The 26,453-nt window shown below is 51.7% G+C and overlaps 1 protein-coding gene across 2 annotated transcripts in view; it reads left to right on the forward strand.

Moving 5' to 3' along the window:
• Positions 1-26,453, forward strand: part of TBL1X (transducin beta like 1 X-linked) — a 234,053-nt gene that overhangs the window by 175,514 nt on the left and 32,086 nt on the right. For both annotated transcript variants that reach the window (XM_047843777.1, XM_047843778.1), the window contains one exon: positions 3,983-4,090. In XM_047843777.1, the coding sequence (XP_047699733.1) occupies positions 4,033-4,090 (58 nt within the window). In that variant the 5' untranslated portion in view covers positions 3,983-4,032. The remainder of the gene's footprint in view (positions 1-3,982; positions 4,091-26,453) is intronic.

Here is a 26,453-nt window from a genome sequence, read left to right on the forward strand (position 1 = left end):
GTAGGGTAATTGATCCAGCTACTAGGATTTGTTTTTCTTTTGTTTTGCTTTTTTTAGAGAGAGAATGGGAGAGGAGCCGAGGGAGAGAGAATCTTGAGCAGGCCCCACATTCAGCACAGAGCCCGACGTAAGGCTCAGTCCCGCAACCATGAGACCATAACCTGAGCTGCAATCAAGAGTTGGATGCTTAACTAACCGAGCCACCCAGCCGCCCCCAATTACTAGGGTTTTTGGGGTTGTTTTTTGTTTTTTTTAATTAAACTACATAGCTCAGGTAGAGCAGTTGGGGGGACACATAGGGCAAGTCTCGTTGACCAAGTGACATTTCACCTGGTTCTCTTGCAGGCCAAGGCTGGTTTCTGTTTTCTTTTCTCTGCTGCTTACAAGTCAAAAAGCCTTTAAATTTTTTTTTTTCAACGTTTATTTATTTTTGGGACAGAGAGAGACAGAGCATGAACGGGGAGGGGCAGAGAGAGAGGGAGACACAGAATCGGAAACAGGTTCCAGGCTCTGAGCCATCAGCCCAGAGCCCGACGCGGGGCTCAAACTCACGGACCGCGAGATCGTGACCTGGCTGAAGTTGGACGCTTAACCGATTGCGCCACCCAGGCGCCCCTCAAAAAGCCTTTAAAAAGTTAACAGTGTGTTGGGAAAGCCTTATCCTGACTTATAAACTTAGAAAAATTGGTCCATGATAGGAAATCTGAGGATGGTGCGTGAAGAGAAAGAGGAGCGGACTGACAAAAATTGCCCCCGGTCCCTGGTGTCTTACGGATGTCGTGTCCCCTGCTCCGCGGTCCTGTGCGGTCACATGTGCAGACACGTGTGTTTATCAGACACTTGGGGCTGGGGAACGAGAAGCAGCTTCTTGCAGGTGCATCATCTCGAAACACTTTCTCCGTAGAAACCAAAAGAGATCCAACTGCTGAAGGAAGAACTCCGCGTTTCACTTTCTGATGAACATACCGGTGATCTCGTGGGAGGATTGGACGCAGCCTGTTAGAAAAAGCCCAGCTCTTAGGCTGCGTTTTCAGCGATCTCTCGCGGGGGCTTGGCCGCGTCCTTAAGCGACACCCGTGAGCTAGCGGCACGCCGCGTACGACCCTGTCCGTGCGTTTTCATTTTCATTGCAAACACAACGTGCTGGGTTTTCTTCTCCAGAAGTATTCTCGACCAGCAGCACTTTTGCAGTTCGGACCATTTGGCAGAGTCTGGAGACGTTTTTGATCGTCAGAACCATGGCGGGTGGGAGCTGGTGCTGGCATCTAGCGGGTGGAGGCCAGAGAGGACACTCAGCAGCCTCCGGTGCACAGCACAGCCCCATAACAGCATCCTCTGGCTCCACATATCTAAAATGCTGACATTGAGAGCCTGATGATTAGATTTTGCTTCTTTTTTGGGGGTGGGGGGGGGGGGAAGGGCAGAGAGAGAGAGAGAGAGAGAAAGAGAGCAAGAGAGAAAGAATGTTAAGCAGCCTCCACACTGGGTGTGGATCCCCGATACAGGGCTCAAGACCTCACGCCTGTGGGATGGTGACCTGAGCCAAAATTGAGGCTTGGGCGCTCAACTAACCGAGCCACCCAGGCGCCCCAGATTTTACTTATTTCTAAGCACCCAACGTGACAGAATAAACAACGACGTGACTCGGGGTGGTCTCTGAGTCATTTCACGCTGCTGTGGCAACATACAACAGATGGGGCAGCTTAAACGTCACGTTTATTGCTCGCAGCTCTGGGAGCTAGAAGTCTGAGATCCAGGCACTGGCAGATTTGGGATCGGGTGAGGACCCACTTCCTGTTTCTTCCATGGACGTCTGCTCATCGTGTCCTCACTTGGCAGAAGGATGAGAGCTCTCTGGGGGTCTCTAACATATAAGGGCGCTAATCCCATTCGTGGGGGCCCCACCCTCATGACCTAATCACCTGCCAGTGGCCCCACCTTTGAGCACATAGTGAGTTCATCATTGTAACTGACGCATTACTGCCCCGCTCAACGTCAGCTCAGCATCAGCAAAAGTCCGTTCAGTGTTAGCCTTGTGTGGCGCATGATTTTGTTATTGTTTACATTGTCTCCCCTCAGTAATGTTTTTGTTTCATTTGGTTATGCTCCAATCTCATAGTTTTTTTATTTAGCCTCTCATATTTTCCTAATGCTGTCTTACGAGTGAATTTCCCAGAATTCAAACAAATCTCAGGACAGATCTGTATTTCGGCTGTCAGATTTTCTCTTCAGTATATACAAAAGCACAGAATATCACCAAATTAACTAAACATAAGCATTTTTAAAAATTAACTTTTTTATTCATTTTTGAGAGACAGAGACAGAGTGCAAGGTGGGGGTGGGCAGAGAGAGGAGATCCAGAATCTGAAGCAGGCTCTGGGCTCTGAGCTATCAGCATAGAGCCCGACGCCGGACTCGAACTCATGAACCACGGGATCACAAGCTGAGCCGAAGTTGGACGCTCAACCGACTAAGCCACTCGGGCGCCCCAACATAAGCATTTTTTGAGTGGCAAAATTCTGGTAACTACAGTGAGAATTGGAATAACCCAAGAGGCATTCATGTTGTTTGTCTTCTGCTGCCTGTTGCCATGGGTGCAACAGCCGGAAACAACACATTGCTTATCCCGAGTCTAGGCACGCCTTTGCTGGGTCCTCTGCTCAGGGTCTCACAGGGCTGTGGACCGTGGTGGCTGGGCTGCATCTGCGTTTGGAGCTTGCCCGTCCCTCCATCCTGTCCCCAAGTTTCCACCTGCCTTCCAGACCAATGCAGTGAGCTCTGTGACAACATAACAAAAGTTGCAGTTCCTCTTTGTCCATGCGCCAGTGTCCCGAGATGTGGCTTCTTCATAGAAATGACGTCAAGTGGACGTGCACCCTTTACTCCTCATTCACGATTGGTTTACTTCTCCGTGCTAGGGACGGGCCCATACGCAGAGCGACTATCAGCTTATCGCTTAAACTCGGCAAGTGAAGGATATTTTGATTAATCATTTTTCTAGAACAACAGGTATGATCCAGTCAATGTGGTTACCTGCCCTAGGGGTGTTGACATGACTTCTAGTCTGCTCAGGCATCTTCTGTGTCTCTGGAAAAGCGTGTAGTGTTCTATCTGACCACGTCCATCAGAATGCACCTCAGGAACACAGTCATGCTCATTACCAAGTACGTTGTCATGTACGCAGCACACACGTGATTTTTAGTGAATAAAAAGTTGGGCTTCGTGGGGCGCCTGGGGGGCTCAGTGGGTCTGACTCTTGGTTTCGGCTCAGGTCATGATCTCATGGTCCGTTGTGACACTGAACCGCAAGTCGGGATCTGTGCTGGCAGCACGGAACCTGCTTGGGCTGCTCGCTCGCTCGTTCGATCTCAGTCTCTGCCCCTTCCTGTGTGCACGCGCTCTCTCTCTTCCTGTCTCTCTCACTCTCTCAAAATAAATAAGCATTAAAAAAATAAGTCGGGGGGCGCCTGGGTGGCTCAGTCGGTTAAGCGTCCGACTTCGGCTCGGGTCATGGTCTCACAGCTTGTGGGTTCGAGCCCCGCATCAGGTTCTGTGTTGACAGCTCGGAGCCTGGAGCCTGTTTTGGATTCTGTGTCTCCCTCTCTCTGCCTGTCCCCTGTTCATGCTCTCTCTCTGTCTCAAAAATAAATAAATGTAAAAAAAAAAAAATTAAAAAAAAAAATAAGTCAGATTTTGTTTCCATTATCTGTTGCCCCTGAATTTGTCCCCATCAGTGTGGTTTGTGCCTGACCCTCCCAGCCTTGTAAAATACACCGACACTTCTTTCGTTTTTTTAATTTTTTGAAACATTCGTCCTGGATGCGTTTATATTGATGTATATTATTGCAAAGTTATAATTACCTTCATGGCTATAACGTCACATCACGGGTGTTATTTCTTTAGTCGTCTCAGCGAGATGCAGTGACACAAATACAGGCAGTGTTTCAACACTCTCTCTCCACTTTCTCCTGTCGTCTAACAGAGGGCGGCTCCCGCATCGTAAAGACCTCGTCTCCGCGAGGTGAGGCTAAGATGAGCATAACCAGCGACGAGGTGAACTTCCTGGTGTATCGCTACCTCCAGGAGTCAGGTAAGAGGCTTGGGTGTCTGTCAGCAGGGGAGTCCTCTTCAACATGCCACGTGCACGTCCACCAACCGTTGGGCCGGGAAACCAGGCCGTAGGAAAAGAAGAGCAAACAGACGACGTTCTTGTTCAGAGAGTGGAAAAAGAGAAGGCTCCGGGGCCGCCCCGTTCCCGGGATGGGGTGGGGAGCGCGTTCTTTTCTTCCCTTGATGTTTCTGTCCGGATGAGATCAGATTGGAGTTAAGGTCAAGAGCAGTTGGGATGGACGTCGAGAGTGGGGTAGCGCAGGGAGCAGCGGCTCTTGGCTTCCTGCACGGTGAGGGCGTTTGTGGACTAGTCTGTCGTCGCGATGTGTCTGTCTATGAACCTCTCAGACTCGGAACCAGTGATCTGTTGAGCCCCTGAACCACTCCCCCAAATGGACCGTTGTCAGTTTCCCAAAACGTGGGAGTAGTTCCGGTTTCTTCCAGCACTTCTGATTAGGACCAAGATGTCACTCGGCGGTAAGCAAAGACCGGGGCAGATACGTGTTCCCCGCGGACACAGTGGACCTTGTGAGTAGCGTCTGCTATCCTCCGGGAGTGGGGGAGGGGCTGACAAGCACCCGAGGCCCGGGGTCTGGCCTGGCTTTGTCACAGGCCAGCCACAGTCCTCTGAGGAGCCCTGTGATGCCTCAGAGCGTGGATCCCCCCCATTCCTCGATGTCTCAGATGCCCCACACAGCGGAGCCTCACCACAGTGTCGTGGGTTGCTTGTGGGTGCTTTTTTTTGAATTCTCAAGAGTCTGAATTCTTCTTAAATTCACGTTATTCGGTTTTTAATGAATTTCTGAAATGAATATTGTCTTCCGAACTTTAAAATATTTCATTCGAGACGTACACGACGACGTTCGTGGAGGACATCCTACCCCTTCCGGTACGCGAGTTGGCGCCTGTGTGTGACCCTCCTCTGTCGTCCCCTCTCTCTCTTCAGTGGTAACTGCCCCTCCTGGTTTTTGCACTTGCTGTGTCTGCGATGGCTTCCTAAGCAGTGGGCGTACAGATGTATTAGTTTGCCCCGGCTGCTGTAACAAAGTACCACGGACCGGGGCGGCTTGAACAGAAATACGTTGTCTCACGTTTCTGGGGAACCAAAGTCCAAAATCAGGGTGTGGGCAGCCTTGGTTCCTTCTGAAGCCGCCGAGGGAGTCTGTTCCATGCCTGTCTCCCAGCTTCCGGTGGTTTGCTGGCCGTCTTTGCCTTTGTCGTCACACGGCCTCTCCCTGTGTGCCTCCATCCCTGTCCAAATTGGTCAGATTTCTCCTTTCTGTAAATCTTCCTTCCGAGATTCTCTCCTTTTGGAAACAGCCGTCCTGGATTAGGGCCTCCCTGTAGTGCAATAAAAACCCATCTTAGCATAACATCTGCAGCGACCGTGTTTCCGGATAAGGTCACTTTCTGAGGTGGACCAGGGCTTAGGACTAACTTAGGAATTTGGGGCAGGATCAGTTCAGCCCCTAACTCTTGGTTTCGCACGTGTTTGAGCCTTTTACGCTTGATATCCTATCGTTTATGTTCCGCAACTTGGTCTTTCAAGACGGAAACCAGTTCCCGAGCCTCCACCTTCCAAAGACACACGGACAAGAGTGAGGGGCAAGCAGCATGTGAGCCCCTGGGTCCTGGCTCTTCCTCAGTCAGCCTGCAAGGTGTGGCATCCAGACCACGTGGCTCGGACTCTGAGCCTTGAACAAGTTATTTACCCCCACGAGCGTCCCCTTCCCGCGCAAAAATGGTTAACCTGGGCCATAGTACTGGAGTTCACTGGACACGTGGCATCATAGAACAAACCCCTCTCCCCGTCCAAGCCTGGATATCTGTGCCTGGGGACCCCAACTAGCACTTTCCATGGAAGGTGCACACTCTTTCTCCATGTAGATTGGGTCACTTGGAGTAGCTGGTCGACTTCCAGCATCGAATTCTGAATTCGAGATGCCTTTCTTTTTTTTTTTAATTTTTAATGTATATTTCTTTTTGAGAGAGAGACAGAGCATGAGAAGGGGAGGGGCAGAGAAAAGGAGACACAGAATCCGAAGCAGACTCCAGGCTCTGAGCTGTCAGCACAGAGCCCAACGTGGGGCTTGAACTCATGGACTGCGAGATCATGACCTGAGCCGAAGTCGGATGCTCAACCGACTGAGCCACCCGGGCGCCCCCAAGATGTCTTTCTTTTAAAACCCCTCTGCACGAAGATACAGTCAGAATATGTGGTAAAATCTCGAGCTGAACTTCAGCATGAATAAACAGTGTGGGAGAGATACCTAAGTGTAGCCTGGGGCTAGGGTTCTGGGTTGGCTGGTCCCTGGGGCCCGAGGCACTCCAGCAAGAGAGCTGCTGGCCTCTTTGCGTAAACACAGAAACCATCCCTGCCCCAGAAAGGCCACACTTCCTTTTCGTGTGTGTGTTTACACGCGGCTCCTGTTTGTGGCTAAAGCTTCCGTAACCAGGCAACCGAGGAAGGGAGTTGGGGGACGGGATGGATAGGATATCACTGGGGTGGGTTTTATGTCACAACTGTGAACGCCTGTCCTCTCCGTCACAATCCTTACCGACCGTCCCACATGTCGCGTGGGTATTTAAGAAAGCCATGCTTGAGCTTCGTGACCACAAGGCCTGGACTTGACCCGAGTCCTCCCATAAGGACAAGTTCAAAAGCAGGGAGAGAAGAAATGCCACATTCAAGTGTTCCTTTTGGGGTCATTCTGTATGTTCATTTCAAATCCTAAATATGTGATGAAGCACGTATTGATTGAGGGCCCATCAAGTGCAGAGAGCACCTTCTCAACCTTTCAGTGTCTCCTTTCTAGCTGCAGAATCAGGGTTGGGGCGTTGGGGGTGCCTGGTGGTTCAGCCGGTCGAGCATCTGACTTCGGCTCAGGTCACGATCTCATGGTTTGTGGGTTCAAGCCCCATGTCGGGCTCTGTGCTGGCAGCGTAGAGCCTGCTTCAGATTCTCTGTCTCCTTCTCTCTGTGCCCCTCCCCTGCTCATGTTCTTTCTTTCTCAAAAATAAACAAACATTAAAACGGAGGGGTTAGGGAGAAAACACACCCCTTGAGCATACGTCTCCTTCAGGCATCTCTGCTCTCCCCCACGTACCTCCAGCAACTCAAAAATAAGTCCTGTGTGAACATAGGTGACTCATTCCTCCACACCTACCCATCCAGCTTTCCTTGCCAGAAGAGTCCAGGAGGTTCTCTGTTTCCGAGAACCCCTCTCGTGCAGCAGGGTCCCATCCTTAGGCCTTGTGTGGAAGAAGGCGGGTGCAGGGGAGGGAGGGAGGAGGTGGTCAGGGGATGGCTTTACAGTGAGACAGACAGCTAGTTCTCTGGTCTGTGTGCTCTTAGCCTCACTGCACGGGGACAGACCCACCAGGTTCCAGCCCACCTTCATGGGTGCAGTGAGGGACAAGTTCCCAGAACCATGGTTGCTCCTAGTCCTGGCCACCTGAGCCACAGGGGAGAGCCCGCCTTCTCTGTGCCGAGCCAGTGGACAGCGTTCCTGGCCCTCCTGTCTCCAGCAGCTTCTGTCCTGGATCCTCTGTATCGGTGAGGACGCTGTGAATCCCCAAAGGAATATTTGTCTCCCCGATGGCAGGAAAGCAGTGTATTGAAGATGATCCCTTCCTTGTTGTGAGAATCCAGGTCACGTGACTTCAGACTTGGGAAAGAGTCCCCAAAATGGGCTTACCTCATTTGCCCACGAGCAGCAGAATTAAGATCCTCTTAGATCTTCCCTGGCCCTCACCTGGAAGTGAGGAGGTAGATTCCAGGCCCAGAGGAATATCCCACGACCGTCAAGGCAGACGGAGAGGCCTTGTTACCGTCGTTAGTTGTCTGAAGCAGGGGCCTTGCCCAGGAAAGGACTCAATAGATACTCTTGGTTTGTGACATCTCACGGTAGTGGCTTCCGGGCTCCCTGAAGGATGAAAGTGCTGGTTGGTAAGCAAGGCTTTTATTTATTTCTTTATTTTTAATTTTTCTTTTTAAATGTTTATTTCTGGAAGAGAGAGAGAATGTGAGCAGGGGAGGGGCAGAGAGAAGGAGACCGAGAATCCCCAACAGGCTCCTTGCTGTCAGTGAGCTGTGAGTGCAGAGCCCGACTCGGGGCTCGAACCTGTGAACCGCGAGATCGTGACGTGAGCCAAAAAGCAAGACTGAGACGCTTCACCAACTGAAGCGTTTCACCAAGTGAAGCGTACCTCCTCAGTCAGGAGGGCTTTTAAGTTAAGCAGTGAGAAACGTGAATTGTCAGCCACAGCAGCCAAGTGGCCGAGGTAGCTTTTGCCCGAGTTACGGCAGTCCCGCTTCGAGGGGTAAGACTCCGCCGGCCTCTGCCTCGTGGGGGTTAATCGTGCGGTCACTCTTGCTGTCTGGGCCATTGTTAGAGACACAGACGATGGCGGGGCGCCGTCCCACCCAGCCCTAGGCCCGCTTCACGCTCTGAGCCAGATAGAGGCAGGGAGCGAGCCCTGCGAGGGTTTCAGGCTGCCCAGGCTTCTGTGAGCAGCGTCTCCAGATCCTGGATGAATCTGGGCTTGTTTGCCCCTGCTTTTTTCTGAACCCAGTGTGGGAGGCTGGCATGTGTTCCGGCTCCGTGTGGAAAGTGGGAGAATTCAGTGAGTCCTTGTAAGCATAAGTGTTTCCTCTTTTGCTTCATTCCAAAGTCCAAATTGTAAAGAAAATATTTTCTCCGAGATGAAACCGACTGAGCCACTCGACTGACTGAGCCACCCGGACGCCCCTGTTTTATTTTTTTAACGGAGGTATAGTTTTCAATGCTGTAAAATTCACCCTTTCTAAAGTACAGGTTTGCACCTTTTGCCAAACGTTTCTGGTCACGTAAACAGCAGTACAATTGAGATCGGAGAAGAGTCCATCACCCCCAAAAAGTCCCCCGGGCCCCTTGGTAACCCAGCCGTGTCCCCACCACAGCCCCTGGCGACCGGCGCTCTGTTTCCTGTGCACGTAGTTTTGCCTTCGTGAGAACGTCGTGTCGATGAAATGGTAGGGGGTGTAGCCTTCAGAGTCCGCGTAACACAAGGGAGATTCGGTCACGCTGTCCGATGCCCTGGTCGGTGGTTCTCTGTGGTGAGTAGCGTTCCGCTTTAAGACCGCGTAGCAGTTGGCTCGTCCGTCTCTCGTTGAAGAACATTTGAGTCATCCCCAGCTTTTCCCGATCACGGCTGAAACAACCGGAGACATCTGCGTACAGTGTTTTCGTGTGAACGTAGGTTTTCGTCTGTCTGGGGTGAGAATCTAGGCGTGGGATTGCAGACCCCTCGCTAAGTGGAGGCTGAAGGTGATCAGGAGCCGCTGCTGCGTCCTTTTCCGTCTCGCTGGGCAGCAAAGCACTTGAGAAACGTCGGTCGTTTTGCAGATTTGCTTAGGGCTGCCGGGCTACCTGGAAACTCGGTAAACGGACATTAGCCCCGGCAGACATACGCGCAGGACACAGATGAAGCTTCCTCTTTGGGTTTAAAAGTAGCCTTCTTGAATCTGCATGGTTTTTGCCAGTCAAAACCAGCCAGTCACGGTTTTTGCCAGTGACTTTCACCCAGAACTGCTGAGTGAGAGAGCATCACAGTGCCCAACCTTCTCCTCCTTCAGCATCGTAACTTCACGCATAAAAATAGAAAAGTCTGCAGCCTGGCCAGGCGGCCGGTGGGTACGACTGGGCGTCTGGGCTGGGCGTGTGTCCATCTGTGCGTGCTTCCGGGCAGAGAGCGGCGTTCCTGCAGATGGGGCCCTGGGCAGGGCAGACACTGAAACGCTCCGGGTGTGGATTCAGGTATTTCCCCACCTCGAGTTTTGTGACCGTCATCAGAGAACGGGCCACAGAGAACGGGCAGACGCTTCACAAAACCAGTCGCCGACCGCGGTGGCGGTTCTGCTGCTGGAAGAGAAACGCAAGTGACACAGCGTTTTGTCCCTGCGGCTGCGTTAGCAGGCCGTGAGGCCCCAAGGGCTGTCCTTGTAAACATTTCAGGCAATAAAAGGAACTTATCATTACAGTAGGTGGTAAAAATGGATAGATATCACAAATCACCAGGAAGATGAACTTCGTTCTTCATTCTGAAGCGTTTCAGATAGGATTGAAGACTCCTTATACACGGAACTTCTTTCCTGATTCATCAGGATTTGTCATCGAGAGGCTGGTTTATTATACGTGTTTCTCGTCTCCGTTAACGTCACAATCCATGCAGATGGGAGCGTTGACGGTTTCCTGCAAATGAAAGACTGCAGCTTAGACCGGTTCTGTTTTCCTCAAGAGCCGTATCTGCACACGTGTTGACTAGCTACGTAGAATTGGGCGTGTTTCCTCTGACTTACGTAACATACGCATGGTTCTCTATTTGCATATCGTCCTTACATAGTTTAGGGTGTGTGTCAGCCAAGAAGGATAGGGAATTATTATTATGTACTCAGACTTGCAAGGTTGACAGTAGAACTCAGATGCCATTTCTCACTCATTTCATGGAGCTTCTAGGCCAAGACCGATGATAAAGATTCCCTGGCCAGGTGGCAGGCACCCTTTTGTGTCCCCGCTGCCCGTCTATGATGTCAGTGTGGTTAGGACATAAGAGGAGACTGAGTATTGCTTAGGTGGCATTTTCTCTCAACCGCGAGCCCCGGCACAAAGCTGAAGGTGGTTCTGTCCTAAACACACAGAAAAGCTTTTACTTTACAGAAAGATTATGGAGCCGTTTAAAAATCATGCGTGTGCACACAGCCACTTCCCGGGATCAGGTCAGGAAAGAAGCCTGTTTGGATAAGAGAGAGCGCCAGGATTCCAATTTTATTAGAATCTTGTTTGGTTAAAGATCGTGAGCAGTTCATATTGAGTGTCATTTCTGTCCCACTCAGCATCTCAGGTTTATGAGCTTATAGCAAGAGGGGTGTTGGAGAATGTCCTGGGAAGATGTGCTATCTTCCCGTAGAGATGAGTTCCTCCCTTTAGGGGTGCAGTAGTATGTTCTCTTTTTTTAATGTTTGTTTATTATTGAGAGAGAGGGAGGGAGGGAGGAAATCCCAAGCCAGGTTTGTGCCATCAGTGCAAAGTCCAGTGCGGGGCTCGAACTCACAAACTGTGAGATCATGGTCTGAGCTGAAAGCAAGAGTCTGACGTTCGACCAGCTGAGCCACCCGGGCGCCCCAGAATGCTCTTTTAGAAAATTACTGTGGAAGCCACCCCCGTGTCCATGGACGGGGTGAACAGATAAACAGAATGTGCTGTGTGCACACTATAGAATGTGACTCAGCCTGACCAAAAGGGGGGTCATTCTGACTCCCTACTACAGAGTGGACGGACTTTGAGGCCATGATGGTGAGTGACATAAGCCAGACACAAGACCGATAACTGCGCTAACGGTCTGCTAACGTGAGGTATCTGAACCGTCAAAGTCATAGAGACGGAAAGTAGGACACAGGTTATGGGGGGCCACGAGGGCAGAGTGGGGACTTAGTGTTCCATGCGGACAGTCTGGGAAGATGACAGGGTTCTGGAGTTGGGCGCTCGGGACGTTTGCAAGCAGTGTGAGAGTACTTAATGCCACTGACCTGTGCACTCAGAAATGGCAAAATCAGTACATTCTGTGTTACGTGTATCTTACCACAATTTTGTAATAAGTCACCATGTTACAGGTGAGAAGTTTCATGTATAGATTGTTTCAGAGTTTGGAATCTCAACAGAAAGTGAGGAAGCCACTTGAATTCCACACTGATGATACCACATTTAAGGGCCTTTTAAAGACCTTTTAAGTTTATTTATTATTGGAGAGCGAGAGAGACAGCATGAGTGGGGGAGGGGCAGAGATAGAAGGAGATAGAGAATCCCAAGCAGGCTCCACATCGCCAGCGCAGAGCCCGACGCAGGGCTTGAACTCACCGTGCAATCATGACCTGAGCCCAAACCGGGAGTCAGATGCTTAACCGACCGAGCCACCCAGGCACCCCCGAAGGGCTTTTTAATAGAACTCTACGGAGTTTGGAACGGGTCCTTGGCGCACACAGTGTCATTTGTAAGCTAGATTGCTATCTGACAAAACCCAGTTCGTTAAAAAACAGAAAATAGCAGCTGAATTCGTAATAGCGGTATCCTGGAACGTCCCCAGATGTGCCCTGGTGGGCGGCTGGCTAAGCAGACCGTATGCAGCTGCCCACCTTGGGGGCTCTCTCGGCAATGAGGAGGGATGTGCTGTGGGTACGTGCCACAGCCCGGATGCCTCACCAGGGAGATGTGCTGGCTCATACAAGCCAGTATCGGAACGCCGCATTCTGGATGGTTCTACTTACCGAACTTAAAATGACAAGTCTGTAGACGTAGCAAAAAGGGTAGTTTGGGGGAGTTCTCTTGTGCTGATGGAGAAGCTCTGTGTCTCGACCGTGGCGGCGATCGTGCATGTGGACACACGTGTGGAGGTCAGGAGGTTTGCAGTCTAGTGACCAGGCAACAAGAAGTCGTCTTGGTTTTGAGATTGTAGTACAGCAAGATAAGACGTCACCACTGGGGAGAGGCACGGTGACGCGGAACACGGGATTCGACCATTTTGCAGCTTTTCCTGACTCCACGGTGTTTCCAAACTATCAACATCCAAAAGAAACCAAAAACATCATTTTGCCCTTCCCATTATCTGCAGTGTGTGTGTGTGTGTGTGTGTGTGTGTGTGTGTGTGTGTGTGTGTAGGTGGTCAATGATTGAGAGACAGCGAAGACGTGTTAATTAAATTGCGCAGGTCATTTGGCCACGCCGTGGACCCAGCCTTTGACGGGGACGTTCTTTCGTATGACGGATTCGGATAATGGCCATCATCGTTTGAAACTGGATGGCCACACAAACCTTCCGAGTCTTCTGGGAACAGAATCCTGAAAAGTCATCTGAAGGGGAAGAGTAGTTGTCTCTTACACAGCTCAAGTTGTTGCCTCCTTGGGAATCAGCAAACTTGGGTGGGCACCGTATGACTTGCCTCCCTGGCTGGCTCGTCCTGGGTAATTGTCACGAGAGGCCGTTTGGCATCGGACCCGGCACCTCCCTGGCCTCCACTCACTAGGTGCCAACAACTCTCCCCACCCCTCTGTTGTCACAGCCAAAGAGAGAGAGAGACACAGAGCATATGCAGGGGAGGGGCAGAGAGAGGGAGACAAAGAATCCAAAGCAGGCTCCAGGCTCTGAGCTATTGGCCCAGAGCCCAACGTGGGGCTCGAACCCACAAACTGTGAGATCATGACCTGAGCCAAAGTTGGATGCTTAACCGACTGAGCCACCCAGGCGCCCCACCCCCACCCCAACTGCTTTTATTAGTAAATGGAGTGTAAATGGAATTCTCATTTCTTCACACTTTATCTTCTTGGGCTGTATTTTGATTCCTTCTGTTTTAGAACTCAAATAGACTTTAACAATGAGCAGAATGCAGTCCTTGCTTTTATTAAAATTTTCCAGGGTATTTTTGCCCTCGAGGAAGGCAAAAGTCTGCCAAAGCATTTTGCAGCAGATAATAAAATAGTTGGGAGTAGCTGCCTTTCCCTTAAGTTTTTTTTTTGGTCTCCCCTTGAAGAGGTTACATAACCAGGAAAAGGGTGCTACTCTTAATATTTGTGAATAATTCTGTCTACAAAAATGATTAAGCAGCTTTGCCCACTGTAATCCTGGCAGCTGACAAATTATCCGGTAGGCTCCACTGTGTTTCTTAGAACTGTGGAATGCCTTCTTATGCAAGACACGTTTGCACAGATTCGGGAAATCATTTGAAAATGGTTCAGCTCTCTTAATTTAAACAAAAGTTCAGGGCTTATTGTTCAGCTGAGTCTCTAAAAATATATTTTGACTGCAGTGGCTCTTTTACATTGCTAATGTGTGTCCCTGTTTAAAAAGAGGATCTTTCTGAAACAGTAAAGGCAAGTGTTTCTTTGAGGGAATGGTAGCCTTTGCTTTAGAAATAATAAAGGCAACTGTTAGTTTCATCACATAGTAAATAAAGAAGACCTGAATAATCTGTCCATATCACTAGCGGGTAAAAGGACTTTTGAAGTCCTGCGAAACGGTAACAGCTCCTGCTTCCTATTCGCCGTGGACGTGAGCAGTGCTTTTGTGTTGGTGCTCTCTGGGGGTCCCACGACCACCCTCAGACTGCGATTCGCTAAGAGGGTTCACAGGGCTTCGTAATAGTTATGCTCGCAGTTCATTGTAGCAAAAAGACATAGGTCATAGTGTACAGCACGGTGACTATGGTTCACAGTAGTGTATTGTTATATTTGGAAGTTACTAAGAGACTAAATCCGTAAACGTTCTCCTCACACCAGATCGACGTAACCCTGTGACGTGATGGAGGTCCTAACCAACCCGATTGTGGTCATCGTTTCACAGTGTCTGTGTGTATCAGATCATCATATTGTATGCCTTGAACTGACAGGATGTCTCAGGTCCCTTCTATCTCCGTAAAGCTGAGGGGAGAAAGAAACAGATTGGCATCAGAAAAGGGAAGGGGCGCCTGGGTGGCTCAGTCAGTTAAGTGTCAAACTTCAGCTCAGGCCATGATCTTGCATTTCGAGAGTTCAAGCCCTGCATCAGGCTCTGGGCTGACAGCTCGGAGCCTGGAGCTGCTTTGGACTCTGTCTCCCTCTCTCTCTGCCCCTCCCCTGCTCCTGCTCTCTGTCTCTCTTTCTTTCAAAAACAAACATTAAAAAAAAAAGGGAAGAGTGCGTGTGGTGTGGCCCAGCATAAGGTAAGCTCACACGTACAGATGTGCTGTCCCCATGGATGTGCTCAGTGGCACTTAATTCTCCTGGCATGTGCAATGACACCTGTGAAGTGTCCTGAGCACACGAGCTTGGGCGTGCAGGGTTTTCACTGGGCAGCCGTCCTGTGAGCCGGCAGCACCTGCTGAGAGGGACAGAAGGAAACCTTGGCAGATAGGTGGCTGTTCATCCCGCCACCGTCCCGGAGTTTAAAGCTGGGTTGTGGACCCATATCTGTCGTTTCTGAATCGGCGTGTATGTCGTACTTTGATTAACAACCAACTGGAAAACGTAGGGGCGGGTAAGTAGCTGGAGAATGTGATACCCACGCCTTTTCCATAGAAAAGAATAAAACGTTCCCCTCGCCAGCTTTGGGGCATCCGTAATTCACACTCCTCCACCACGTAAGCACCTCCGTGTTCCCTTTGCATGATACAGTCTGGAGGGCCCCGGACCTCCGCCTAACACCCCCGTGCGTGTGAATTGTTGTATTACAAACCTCTTGGGATGCTGATAGCTGCAGAGGAGTTTCTCTTTGTTCAAAAAGTGTATTTGTTTTGCGAGACTGTTCTTTTGGTTTGGTCATAAGGCCACTCAGAGTGACAAAGTGGAATCGTGAACTTGGTCTTTCCTGTGTCCCAGACGTTCATAATCACATCATGACCACCCCGGTTCCCGTGCAATTTGAGTTGTGTCGTCCTTGCTGAGTTTACTGTTCTAATTTGTGCATAGAAGCTAAGATTCAAAATTTGCCATTCTTGTGCTCATAGATTTGTTAGAGGGGGAAAAGCCTAATTAGAATGAAAATCACTTTAAAAAGAATGAAAATCGCTTGATTGTTTATAAGCTATAGCTGTTTAGGGGTGCCTGGGTGGCTCAGTCAGTTGAGAACCTGATGTCAGCTCAGGTCATGATCTTGCGGTTTGTGGGTTTGAGTCCCGCGTCGGACTCTGTGCTGACAGCCTGGAGCCGACTTCAGATTCTGTGTCTCCCCTTCTCTCTGCCTCTTCCTTTCTCTCTCTCTGTCTCTCTCTTTCTCTCTCAAAAATAAATAAACATTAAAAAAATTTTTTTAAGTAAATTACACTTGTTTAAATGTGTATCTTGCTCAATATTGCCAAACAATTTCCATTGTTATTAACATCAATAAAGCCCTTTAGGGGACGCCTGGGTGGCTCAGTCAGTTAAGCGTCTGACTTGGGCTCAGGTCATGATCTCGCGGTTTGTCGGTTCGAGCCCCGCGTCGGGCTCTGTGCTGACAGCTCGGAGCCTGGGTCCTGCTTTGGGTTCTGTGTCTCCCTCTCTCTGCCCCTCCCCTGCTTGTGCTCTGTCTCTCTCAAAAATAAATAAACATTAAAAATTAAAAAAAAAAAAAAAAAAGAACAATGTAAATTGTCTTGGGGCGCCCGGGTGGCTCAGTCGGTTAAGCGTCCGACTTTGGCTCAGGTCACGATCTCGCGGTTCGTGGCTTCGAGCCCCGTGTCGGGCTCTGGGCTGACAGCTCGGAGCCCGGAGCCTGCTTCAGACTCTGTGTCTCCCTCTCTCTCTGCCCCTCCCCTGCTCATGCTCTGTGTCTCTTTCTCTCAAAAATAAAACAAACATTAAAAAAAAACCCAAAACCACCACCCTTCGATTCTTTTGAAGGTGCCCATGAGGTGTGTGCTGTGACTTCGTGAAGAAGTCTGGGATGGTTCGAGTTCCCTTTTTTCGCGGAGACGTAACAGCCACTTAGCAAGGTGCCTGTCTTCAGAGTTGAGACACCATTACGTTTAACGCCTGCCCCCTCTGAAGCTCCGATGGGACCTGAAACGTGTTCAGCCTTCGTGTATTTTATTTGCCGCCAACTTCCTGCCGTTCCCGTCCTTCCTTCCACACAGACGAGCCAGTCGTACGCAGTGTCGGCCGCGACACTGTCCCTTCTCCCCAGAGTTACTGAATGTCACTTTACCGGGGCCACCGCTGCTGTCTTGCTTCGTAGATGCCACCGACCCCGAGGTGACGTCCTTTCCCTTTCCCTCCCGCGTCTGTGTCTGAAGTCAGCTCGCTGCTTTCTCCCCAAGTCCTGGCGTGCACCCCAACCTCTGCATTGGGCGCCCCAGCCTCTCTCGCCTTCCCCGCTGGCGTTTCGGCTGCACGCTGCCAGGCACGTCCTGATGCCATCCCGCCGACCGCCGTTGCCGCATCCTGACCACGGACCTCCCCTCCAGAGATTGTCTGCCGACTTCCCCTCGTATCTTCTCTCCTGCCTCCGTTGTCTGTTCTGTCACCCGCTCGTCTGCCAGCCGGCCACTCGGCGTTTCTTGCCAGCGGTGCTCCTGTCCCCATCGTCACGGCTCCATTGTAGCAACTGAGCTGACGTTCCTGGGCACAGTCACTGTGTCAGGCAGGATTCTAAGCCCTCGACCGAGAAAACCTTTAACCCACAGCAAGCAGGTGCAGCTTCATTTCTGCGTACAGGTGAGAAAACCAGTGCCCCAAGGAGGCAGCCCCTGGCCCCAGGCCCCTCGCTGGGAAGTCACAGAGGCAGCACTCGGAGCGGGCCATCTGGCTCCTGAATCTTCCTCTCTTGAATGATTTTTCTTGACTCTGTTACTGTGGGGAATTCACTGATTCGCTTGCTGACGTGAAAGCCTGCATTCCTGGCATGGGCCCTGCCTGGCCCGGACATGTCGTCCTTTCTCCGTATTGCCGAATCTGGTGTGTTAATGCTGGGTCTGGTATATTCGCGGTTACCCGAGGGAGAGAGGCTGGGGTGTGAAGGTCCTTTCCCAGGGTCCTCGTCAGGTTTGGGTCTTGGGCTTTGCCGGCCTCAGAAAACAAGTTGTGGGATCCAGGCTCGCTTTCTTCGGCCCTTCTCGGCTCTGCCCTCTCATCCAGGTCTCTCCCCTAGATCAGGGTGGAGAGAATGTTCTCTAGAGCTTAGTCTCTGGCCCAGCTGCTCATGTCTTTCTGGCACCCAAGCAGACATTTTAGATACGTGCATGACAGCAGCTGTGGTCCAGGGCACCTTTCTGTACAAAAGCAGGTGAGGGGCCAGACCTGGCCGCCAGGATGTCGTGTGCTGGCTTCTATACAAGACCCCGCAGAGAACGCGGGCACTGCTTCCGCCTCTCCCCTGCAGCCCCCCGTGCGTGTGGTGCATGTTCCGTACGTCTCTGTCCCTCTGCAGACCTTTGCGCCCTCCCACGTCGACGTGCATATTTCCCAGCCTCAGCTGTCTGCGCGTCATTTTTGCCACGCTTTATTAACATTTATTATATTTTCCTTAAGGTGAAACCGTTCCTGAGATGTGCCTATAGTCGCATTTGCGTGATACACGTTAAAATAAATAAGTTAGATTGTACAGGGCGCCCAGGTGGCTCAGTCACTTCAGTGTCCAGCTTTGGCTCAGGTCGTGATCTCATGGGATCGAGCCCCGCGTCGGGCTCTGTGCTGACAGCTCGGAACCCGGAGCCTGCTTCGGATCCTCTGTCTCCCTCTCTCTCTGCCCCTCCCCCGCTCAAGCTCTGTCTCTCTGAAAAATAAGTGAACATTAAAAAAAATTTAAAAAAGAACTTAGATTTGAAAGTGTTCACCCCTGTGCGATGAGAGTGAATTTGGGATAACATCGGAGGTCTGGGTGCCATCAGGGAGGCCTTGATGTCCTGGAATAGAGCAGTTGGCGTGATTTTCGGTTCCTCCTCCCGAGGGCCTGTCCTTTGTTAGCGGCAGTGCCCTACCTATGTGCGAGTGTGGACGCACAGATGAGGACGGAGGCTTGTTTTGGTTAACGGTCGCCTGTCAGAGGCTGATAAATGTAACACCGGAGGTGCACGCGAAGGGACCCCAGGACCCCAGGAAAGCACACGGAGAGAAGGTGGCATTGGAGCTGCGACCTGAGCTACAGTTCTGCGAGCAAGCCAAGGAGGACGCGTCGAGCACAGTCAAGAGGCTGGCTTGAAGAAGGCCCTGAGGGTTCGGGGACGAGGACCCCCTTGCCGGGGGCGACAAAGGATGCAGAATGAGAGGAAGGACCAGAAAGGACTGGGAAGGTGGTTCAGCAGCTGAGCGCCAGGCGGCTGAAGGCTGGAGCCCTGTCCGTGTGGAAGCCACGGATTCGTCTTTGGCAGTAAATCTGGAGGTTGTGGGAGCAAAGGACGGGGGAACACGGAGAATCTGGCCAAATGGTGGCCGTCAAGTCCACTTAGCGACCAGGGGACGTGCTTACCTTGCGTTAGGTAAAGAAGCAGCAACGCGGAATTCTGCGATCGTAAGAATTAACATACAGACTAATTTGCAGGGACAAAGGGGGCTGGAAGAAATTCTCCTACATGAGAACACTGGTTGTATCAGGTTTAGTTATTCAAGTGTAGTTATGTGAGTTATTTCCTCTGTCTTCCAGATTGCTTTCTCTGTGTTTTCCCCACGTCATAATTTTTTAAAAAATTAAAAAAAATGTTTTAAATGTTTATTTATTTTTGAGAGAGAGGGAGCGTGTGGGGAGGGACAGAGAGAGTCGGCATCGATCCCGATCCCGGGCTTGAACTCATGGACCGCGAGATCATGACCTGAGCTGAAGTCGGACGCTCAACTGACTGAGCCACCCAGGCGCCCCCATAAGTTTTTTGGGTTTTTTTTTTTTTTTTGTAATTTTTAATGACGCTCTCCATTACAAATCTCTGGCTTGGCTTCTGTGCTCGTCTGTTTCCCAATTTCCAAATAACAGATCCATGAGGGTTCAGACTCGCGGGGGCTGGGGTTGCCAGCAGGCGGTATGTTTGCGCCTGGAGGTCCCGCGACGCTCTGGAAGGCTGAGCGCACGCAGCTCTGTGAGCCGCTCTCGGGGCCGCCTCTGCCCCGGCCAGTTGTTGGGAGGAAGTAACAACCTTCGTTTATAACCTGACTAATGCTTTCCCCTCCTGGATGTTTCCCATGTTGAGAGGATATTAAAATCTTGGCAGGCCTCACGGTCTGCACTGGTCAGAGGCCCGTGCTGGACTCAGCCGCCACCCTTGGGGTCCGGGCCAGATGTTATAAGTGAAACCCTATTTTAACGAGGTCCTTCTGGTATTTCTTTTGGGCGCCATCCAAGACGGTCCATTTTACACCAAATTCCATGTTGTGCGGGTCGTCTAGAACAGGTCTGCAGCCCATAAAAACGTTCTCGCTGCACTCAAGTTTTCTGTGGCAGAATGTCAGAGAATTGGGAGAGAAGGTGAGGGCTCGGTCTTGAGGATTTTATATAGACACATATATACACACACACATGTGGTGTTATATTCGCACGTATATATAAAGAGGTTGAATGTAAAGCTGATAGGAGCACATGCGGCGATTAAGACACGGTCCAAAAGAATTCTCCACGTAGTTTTGTGCTTTTTACCACGGGTAAAAGTAGGGTTTTCGTTCGGTGAGAATTGCTCCTTGGGCCGCAGATGTAACCGTCTGGCGAGACGAATCCATCACTTCCAAACAGGAGAAGTGAACCGACCGCAAATTAGCTTCCAAAGATGTGAGGGTGCGTGTTTTCTTATTCTGTCACCTTTTGCGTTGACAGCTTCTCGCTCCGTGTGTGTGTCTGTGTGTTTGCGTGTCTGATTTATGTGACCCAGCTAGCATGTCGCGACCCTTGGCCTCCCTTCCATCTGTTTTTGTCAGCTCCCGCCCCGCCCCCACCACCTTAAGTCACCCCCGTCCCCACCCCGAGAGGAAGACCGCCGCTTGCCAGACAGCTGCCGTCGTGTTGCACAAACTTTTACGATCCAGGAAATATTGATTCCCCCGTGGATAGGGATGTTACAGGAATGTCGATATTCGAAGAAAGGAAAGGAAGTGCTCCATGATAAATGAGCGGTCCCTGGTTCTGTCTTCAGAATGACTCTTGCAAAATCCCTGCCCCGGAGCCGTGGAGAGTGGATCCGTGCTTTAGCCGGTGGCCGTCGGGCACCCCCGAAACACAGGGCCCTCCCAGCGGCCAAGGCCGTTCCCGTTCACCCGTCCCTCACAGGACGGCCTTCGCAGGCACACTCGAGTCGTTTTACAAACCTCCCAACCACAGACTCTCAACTGCCTGGTTTCCTGTCCCCTGGGGACATCCCCACCTCGCTACCGCCTCTCCGTTATACTGGTGAAAGTGTAGTCCCAGGAATGTCCTGTCCTCCGTCTTCTCCTGCTTCCCGGTCCCTGCACGTGGCCCCGTGTGGTGTGGTGAGACCCCTTCTTTCGGGACTTGTAAGTGATCCATTCTTTCCATGGCCTGAACCCCTCTGGGTGGCCGCTCAGTCACCTCTTTAAATTAAAGCCCTGTGGGTTTGGTGGGACGGCGAGGTCCCTTTTTCCCTCTACCCAGAATCTTAGGTTTGAAAGAGACCTTGGAGATCATTTAATTGTACCTGTTTGGTCGTCAGAAAAGGAAGCCAGAGCGCCGCGGAGGGCGGACCCAGGCCCTGTAGCACCTGCTGAAGAGTGCCGACTTCACACGCACAAAGAAACAGCACCATGTTCCTCCCTCGCTGCGTCTGATTTTGGTTGTTTGCCGTCACTCTTATTCCAAAGGCAGCTCTCATCAGGGGAGTGTGTCTGAAAGATACAATTCATCCTTGTTTGCTTTTTGTAACACAGAAAGCATTCAGCCTAGTTTTTGCAACATAGAACCTGTTTGCAACTCACTTGGCTAAAAGATGTACTAGAAATCATATCGCTGAACTAGACGACCTTCTTCCTCTTTTCTAAAGTCTGTCTGAATCATTTCGAGGTTTCGGGAGTGTGTGGTGTTGTGAGTGAAGAGCGTGGAGTCGGTCAGATGGCCAGTTGCTGGCTGCGTGCCCTTGGGGGAATCGCTTACCTGCTCTGTGACTCAGTTTCCCCCATCGCTTACACGGAGTCAATATGACGAACTCATAGGCTGCTGCCAGCTCTCTGAGCTAATTCTTGGAGAGGGCCAATCCACGTAATAAGCACCGAATATCATTACCTTTATTCTTGTTCTCAAATAACATCATAATTTTTCACTTCAGGTGTGCATATACCCAGCAGTGCTCCTCGCGTATACCCAGCGTATACCCAGAACTGCCCCTCGTATGGCACCGTCATCTTTGTTTAGAACCCGTTTTCCTTCTGTTTTGCTGTTGTACCTACTCCCTTAATTCTTGTCCTTCTCCGTCAAGCTCCACTCTGAAAATAGCAAGGACTCCGTTTTGTTCAGTTTCTTACCACCCTTCGTCTACATCCACCCCAATGGTTTCTTTTAGCTTTCCTTCAGCTTCCTTGACACAAACCCGTCGTGAGCCGCGGGGGCTGTCCCCGAGGAGGCTGCTCTGTGCGTGATGGAGGGAATCCAGATGGGCTGCCTGTAGGCAGGGAGCGTCTTCTTGGTAGCTGGGAGATGCACGAACGCAGAGAGTGCTTTGTGCAGGGGCCGCGGCATCTCAGGAGAGACTGAAGTCGTTTCCTCCTGAGGGGACGAGATAGGCCTCTGGGCAGCAAGGACGCCTGGCCACAGCCGTGGTGACTAATAAGCAGGTGTCAGGAGCGGTGAACAGGGGGTACTCGAGAGCAGGGTTTCTCAACCTCCGGCTGTTGAAATTTGGCCCCCGTCACTCTGTCATGGGAGCCGTCCTGTGCCTTGTGTGATGCTGAGCGTCCCTAGTCTCTACCTGCCAGATGCCAGCAGCACCCTCCCCGCCCCCCACACACACCTGTGACAACCGAACGTATCTGCAGACATGGCCAAGGTCTCCCTCTGGGGGACAGAATCGCCCTCACTCGAGACCCACAAACCAGTATTCTGGACCAAGAGACCGGAATAAGCAGGGTCATCCTCTAGCCGAGCAGCCACGTGTTTCCGGCCCAGGCGCCCCCTCCGCTTCCTGTCTGTGCCTTCCAGGGGAAGCTCGGAGACATGGCCCCGGCCCCGCGGCACCGTCTGAGGGGCTTTGAGGCGCCTGCTGAGGTGCGGGGCTTGCCCAGCCTGCGGGCTCTAGCCGCTTCGAGCAGGAAAGCCGGAGTCCCCGTGGCGAATGGGTGCCGTTAGGGTGACAGTTTTGTCTGCCACTGCCTAGCGAGAAGGAGGCCCCGCCTGCTGCTGTTGACCTCCACGCGGTCAGGCACAGGGGAAGCGGGTGTCCGTGCCTTTGGGCTGCGGTCGCAGAATCCCGCGGACCGAGTGGCTTCTACACAGAGGCTGCTTTCTCACAGTTCGTAGACGGGATGTCCTCCACCGGCGGACCGGCAGGTGGGGTGTCTGCTCAGGGCCCGCCGCCTGCTTCACGGATGGTCTCCGTGGGATGACCGGATCCCACACGGACGGGAAGCGGGCACAGGAGCTCTGGGGGCCTCTTTGATAGAAGGGCACTAATCCCTTTCATGAAGACTTCACCCTCATCACCTAATCACCACCCAGAGGCCCCGCCTCCTAACACCATTGCCGCATGGAGTGGGTTTCAACGTAGGGATTGAGGGGAGACGGACATTGAGTCCACAGCAGGAAGGAGTGAAAAGCATCTAGGAGGTCGTGACGTTTCTTTTTCTGCACGTGCACGTGCACGTGCGCCCATGCGCACACAGGATCAAGTTGGCTTCCTTTTCCCATAAAGCTGCAGGTTGTAACTATGTTCAGCCTCGTGGGCCAGCCTGTCCGTTGCAGATACTCGGCTGGCTCTGCCGTCCTCGCACGCACGCAAGCAGTGACACACAGTGTATCAACTCGTGGGCGTAGCCTTATTCCGATAAAACTTTATTTGCAGATACAAGCAGTGGGCCAGGCTTGGCCTTCCCCCGATCGAGACAGTTCGAAATAAACGTGCCGTGCGTGGGCTTCGGGTGGATGTCTGTATTCCAGGCTCATTAAGTATTTAATAAAGACTCTGCTTTCAAAGATGCCTCAGATTGGGGCCCTTGGTATCTGTTTCAGCTAAAGACGGAAAACCAACCCCACATCTGCCTGGCGTTCCGTGTCTGCGTCTCCCTGCCAAATCAGGATTTTTAAGGGCCGGCGAGTGATAATCCAGCGGGCTTTGCTGATGCGTCAGGCCGACGTTAAGCAGGCAGAATGGTTCACTGTACAGCTAACTCAAGTGGTGTGGGAAGCCATTTGTGAGAGAGGTATGGTTTAGCGGCGTGGGGAGGGCAAGAAACAGAAAACGAGCGCTCGGTTTGTTTTAATTCTCGTTTTATTGCCTAGTTGGGCGAGACCAATTCATGCTCACGCTGTTTCCCTCTCTCACGAGGAAGATGGAAAGCACTTTACTCTCGAAGGTCTTGCGTGCTTCGTCTAAAACGTAGCGCTTATTTTAAAGCTTTCCCAGTATGGGGCGCCTGGGTGGCGCAGTCGGTTAAGCGTCCGACTTCAGCCAGGTCACGATCTCGCGGTCCGGGGGTTCGAGCCCCGCGTCGGGCTCTGGGCTGATGGCTCGGAGCCTGGAGCCTGTTTCCGATTCTGTGTCTCCCTCTCTCTCTGCCCCTCCCCCGTTCATGCTCTGTCTCTCTCTGTCCCAAAAATAAATAAAAACGTTGAAAAAAAAAACAAATTTAAAGCTTTCCCAGTTTATCATGATCACACCCTTTTTGGCTCCTAGGAAACATTTTCAGCTCAGTGGCTGGTCCGCATCGTTGTGTGTTATCTGAATTCTGTGACCCCCATCGCATAGAGAGAGAGGGTGGCTTGATTTTCACCGGCAGCTCTGTACCTGTTGGGTTTCGAAATCGAGCGGAAATGGGAGTGGACCACAGATAGTGTCTCTTGAGGGTTACTTCCTCAGGTCACTGGTTTCAAGCATGGCAGGGTCAACCAGGCAGTACCTGGAGACACTGTGGGCTGTCAAGACTGGGAGGGGGGCGCCACTGGCATCCGGTGGGGGGAGCCCAGGGGTGCTACTCAACACCCTGCGGGGCACAGGACAGCGGTCCCCGCGACAAGGAATGATGTGGCTCCGACGTCAGTCATGCCACGACTGAGAAGTCCTGCTGTCGAGAGAGGTAGTGGGGATGCCTCTTCCTAGGCAGCAGGCCTGCTGGCTTCAGTAATGACTCCAGGCCGGCCGAGGGTTAGGCAGCGGGGGCACTAATGCTTTGCCCTCACGCAGCTCTTCCATCGAGGTGCCACCGAGCTCTCTGTTCCCCTTCATTTGGCTGGGCCTCTGTTTCCTGTTCTTCGGAAGTTGTTCGTAACAACTTCCACACCTGCCATTGAGCCAGTCCTGAGTGTTTCTGTCTCTGTCATTGATACCACTGCTTTGTTGGTATGCGTGTCCCCTTGGGCGGAAGAAGACGTACATCAAAAGCTGCAGGAAAGCCGAAGAGGCAGAAAGCCCAGAAGTCCTACGTCTCAGGCAGACTGGAGGTGAATGCGCTCATTAGCCTTGCAGCCCAGCTGGGGAGAGAGCAGCGCTGGCACCGTCGAGTGTGGCCCCCCCCCCCCCCCGGGGGAGAGGCATCCAGTCTGGAGACGCCAGTCTTCCAAGATGGCGCCTCTCACAGCACCTGGGCGGCCGTGGCCTGAGACCAGGTGCTCAAGCAGGCCTTGCTTGCGTAGTCTGTGAACGTCTCTCTGTTCCACCACCAATGAGCATCAGGACTGCAAAGTGTGCGAGTGACTGCTTCGTCCAGTGTCCTCACTGCACAAATGAGGAGAGGTGGAGAAAGAACGCGTCTGCGGGTTCGTGGTCTTCTCTAGATTGAAAACCGTGTGTCGGCCGTGACACTGTCACAGCTGCTTCTCTCATCAGCTCCTTGAGGTCCTTGCTAACCCCATACCAAAGAACAGGAAACAGAGGCCAGCCAAATGAAGTGACCTGGCCCAGGCACTCATGGGGGATCGAGGGCAGACCCAGTGGTCCGCCTGTTGCTGACATTTTCTCCACCTGGCCCTCCTGCAAGAAGGAAGTCTTAAAAACAAATGGATTAAGGAAAATAAAAAAACCCAAACCAAAAAGAAACCAAAAACATTGAGAGGCCGTGCATAGATTTGCCCAAAGAAATGAAGCTAAGGTGATTTTATTTATTTATTTACTTATGTATTTATTTATTTTTAAGTAGTCTCCATGCCCAACGTGGGGCTTGAACTCAGTACCCTGAGATCACGAGTTGCATGTTCTACCGAGGGAGCCATCCAGGCGTCCCGGCAGCTAATGTAAATCTAAGCAAATAGGAGGGACTCGTGTCAGCAGTGACGTGGAACAATACCGCATGTGTTTCTGAAGATATCTGGTTTCCAGTCATGATTTCCTGTGCCCTCTAGTAGGGGACACAAGTTTCAATGACACGTGTTCAAGGTCATGGCACTCCCGTATACCTTTATCTGCTCGGTCACTTTGCTTCAGCAGGGGAAGTTCATTGTCACGATTCCTCGCCCACGCTCTTTGCAGTCTTAGATTCCCGCCGCTTGGGTTAATCTTCACTGCTTCATCCCTGTCTTGCAACACGTCTTCACTGAACGTTGTCCTCGCCACCTTCTAGCAGTGCGATATACGTTGCAAAGCGTTATCACGGAGAGAGATCAGAAACTCGGGCAACGAAACCTCAGTGGCAGCATTTAAGCCCCCAGATGCAGAAGGACATCAAGGACGGGCGTTGAGTTAGACGTGAGCTTGCACCTCGTCCTTCGCACGTTGCCCGTGTGGCACCG

The sequence above is a fragment of the Prionailurus viverrinus genome, chromosome X, assembly GCF_022837055.1.
Source record: "Prionailurus viverrinus isolate Anna chromosome X, UM_Priviv_1.0, whole genome shotgun sequence".
Taxonomy (NCBI): domain Eukaryota; kingdom Metazoa; phylum Chordata; class Mammalia; order Carnivora; family Felidae; genus Prionailurus; species Prionailurus viverrinus.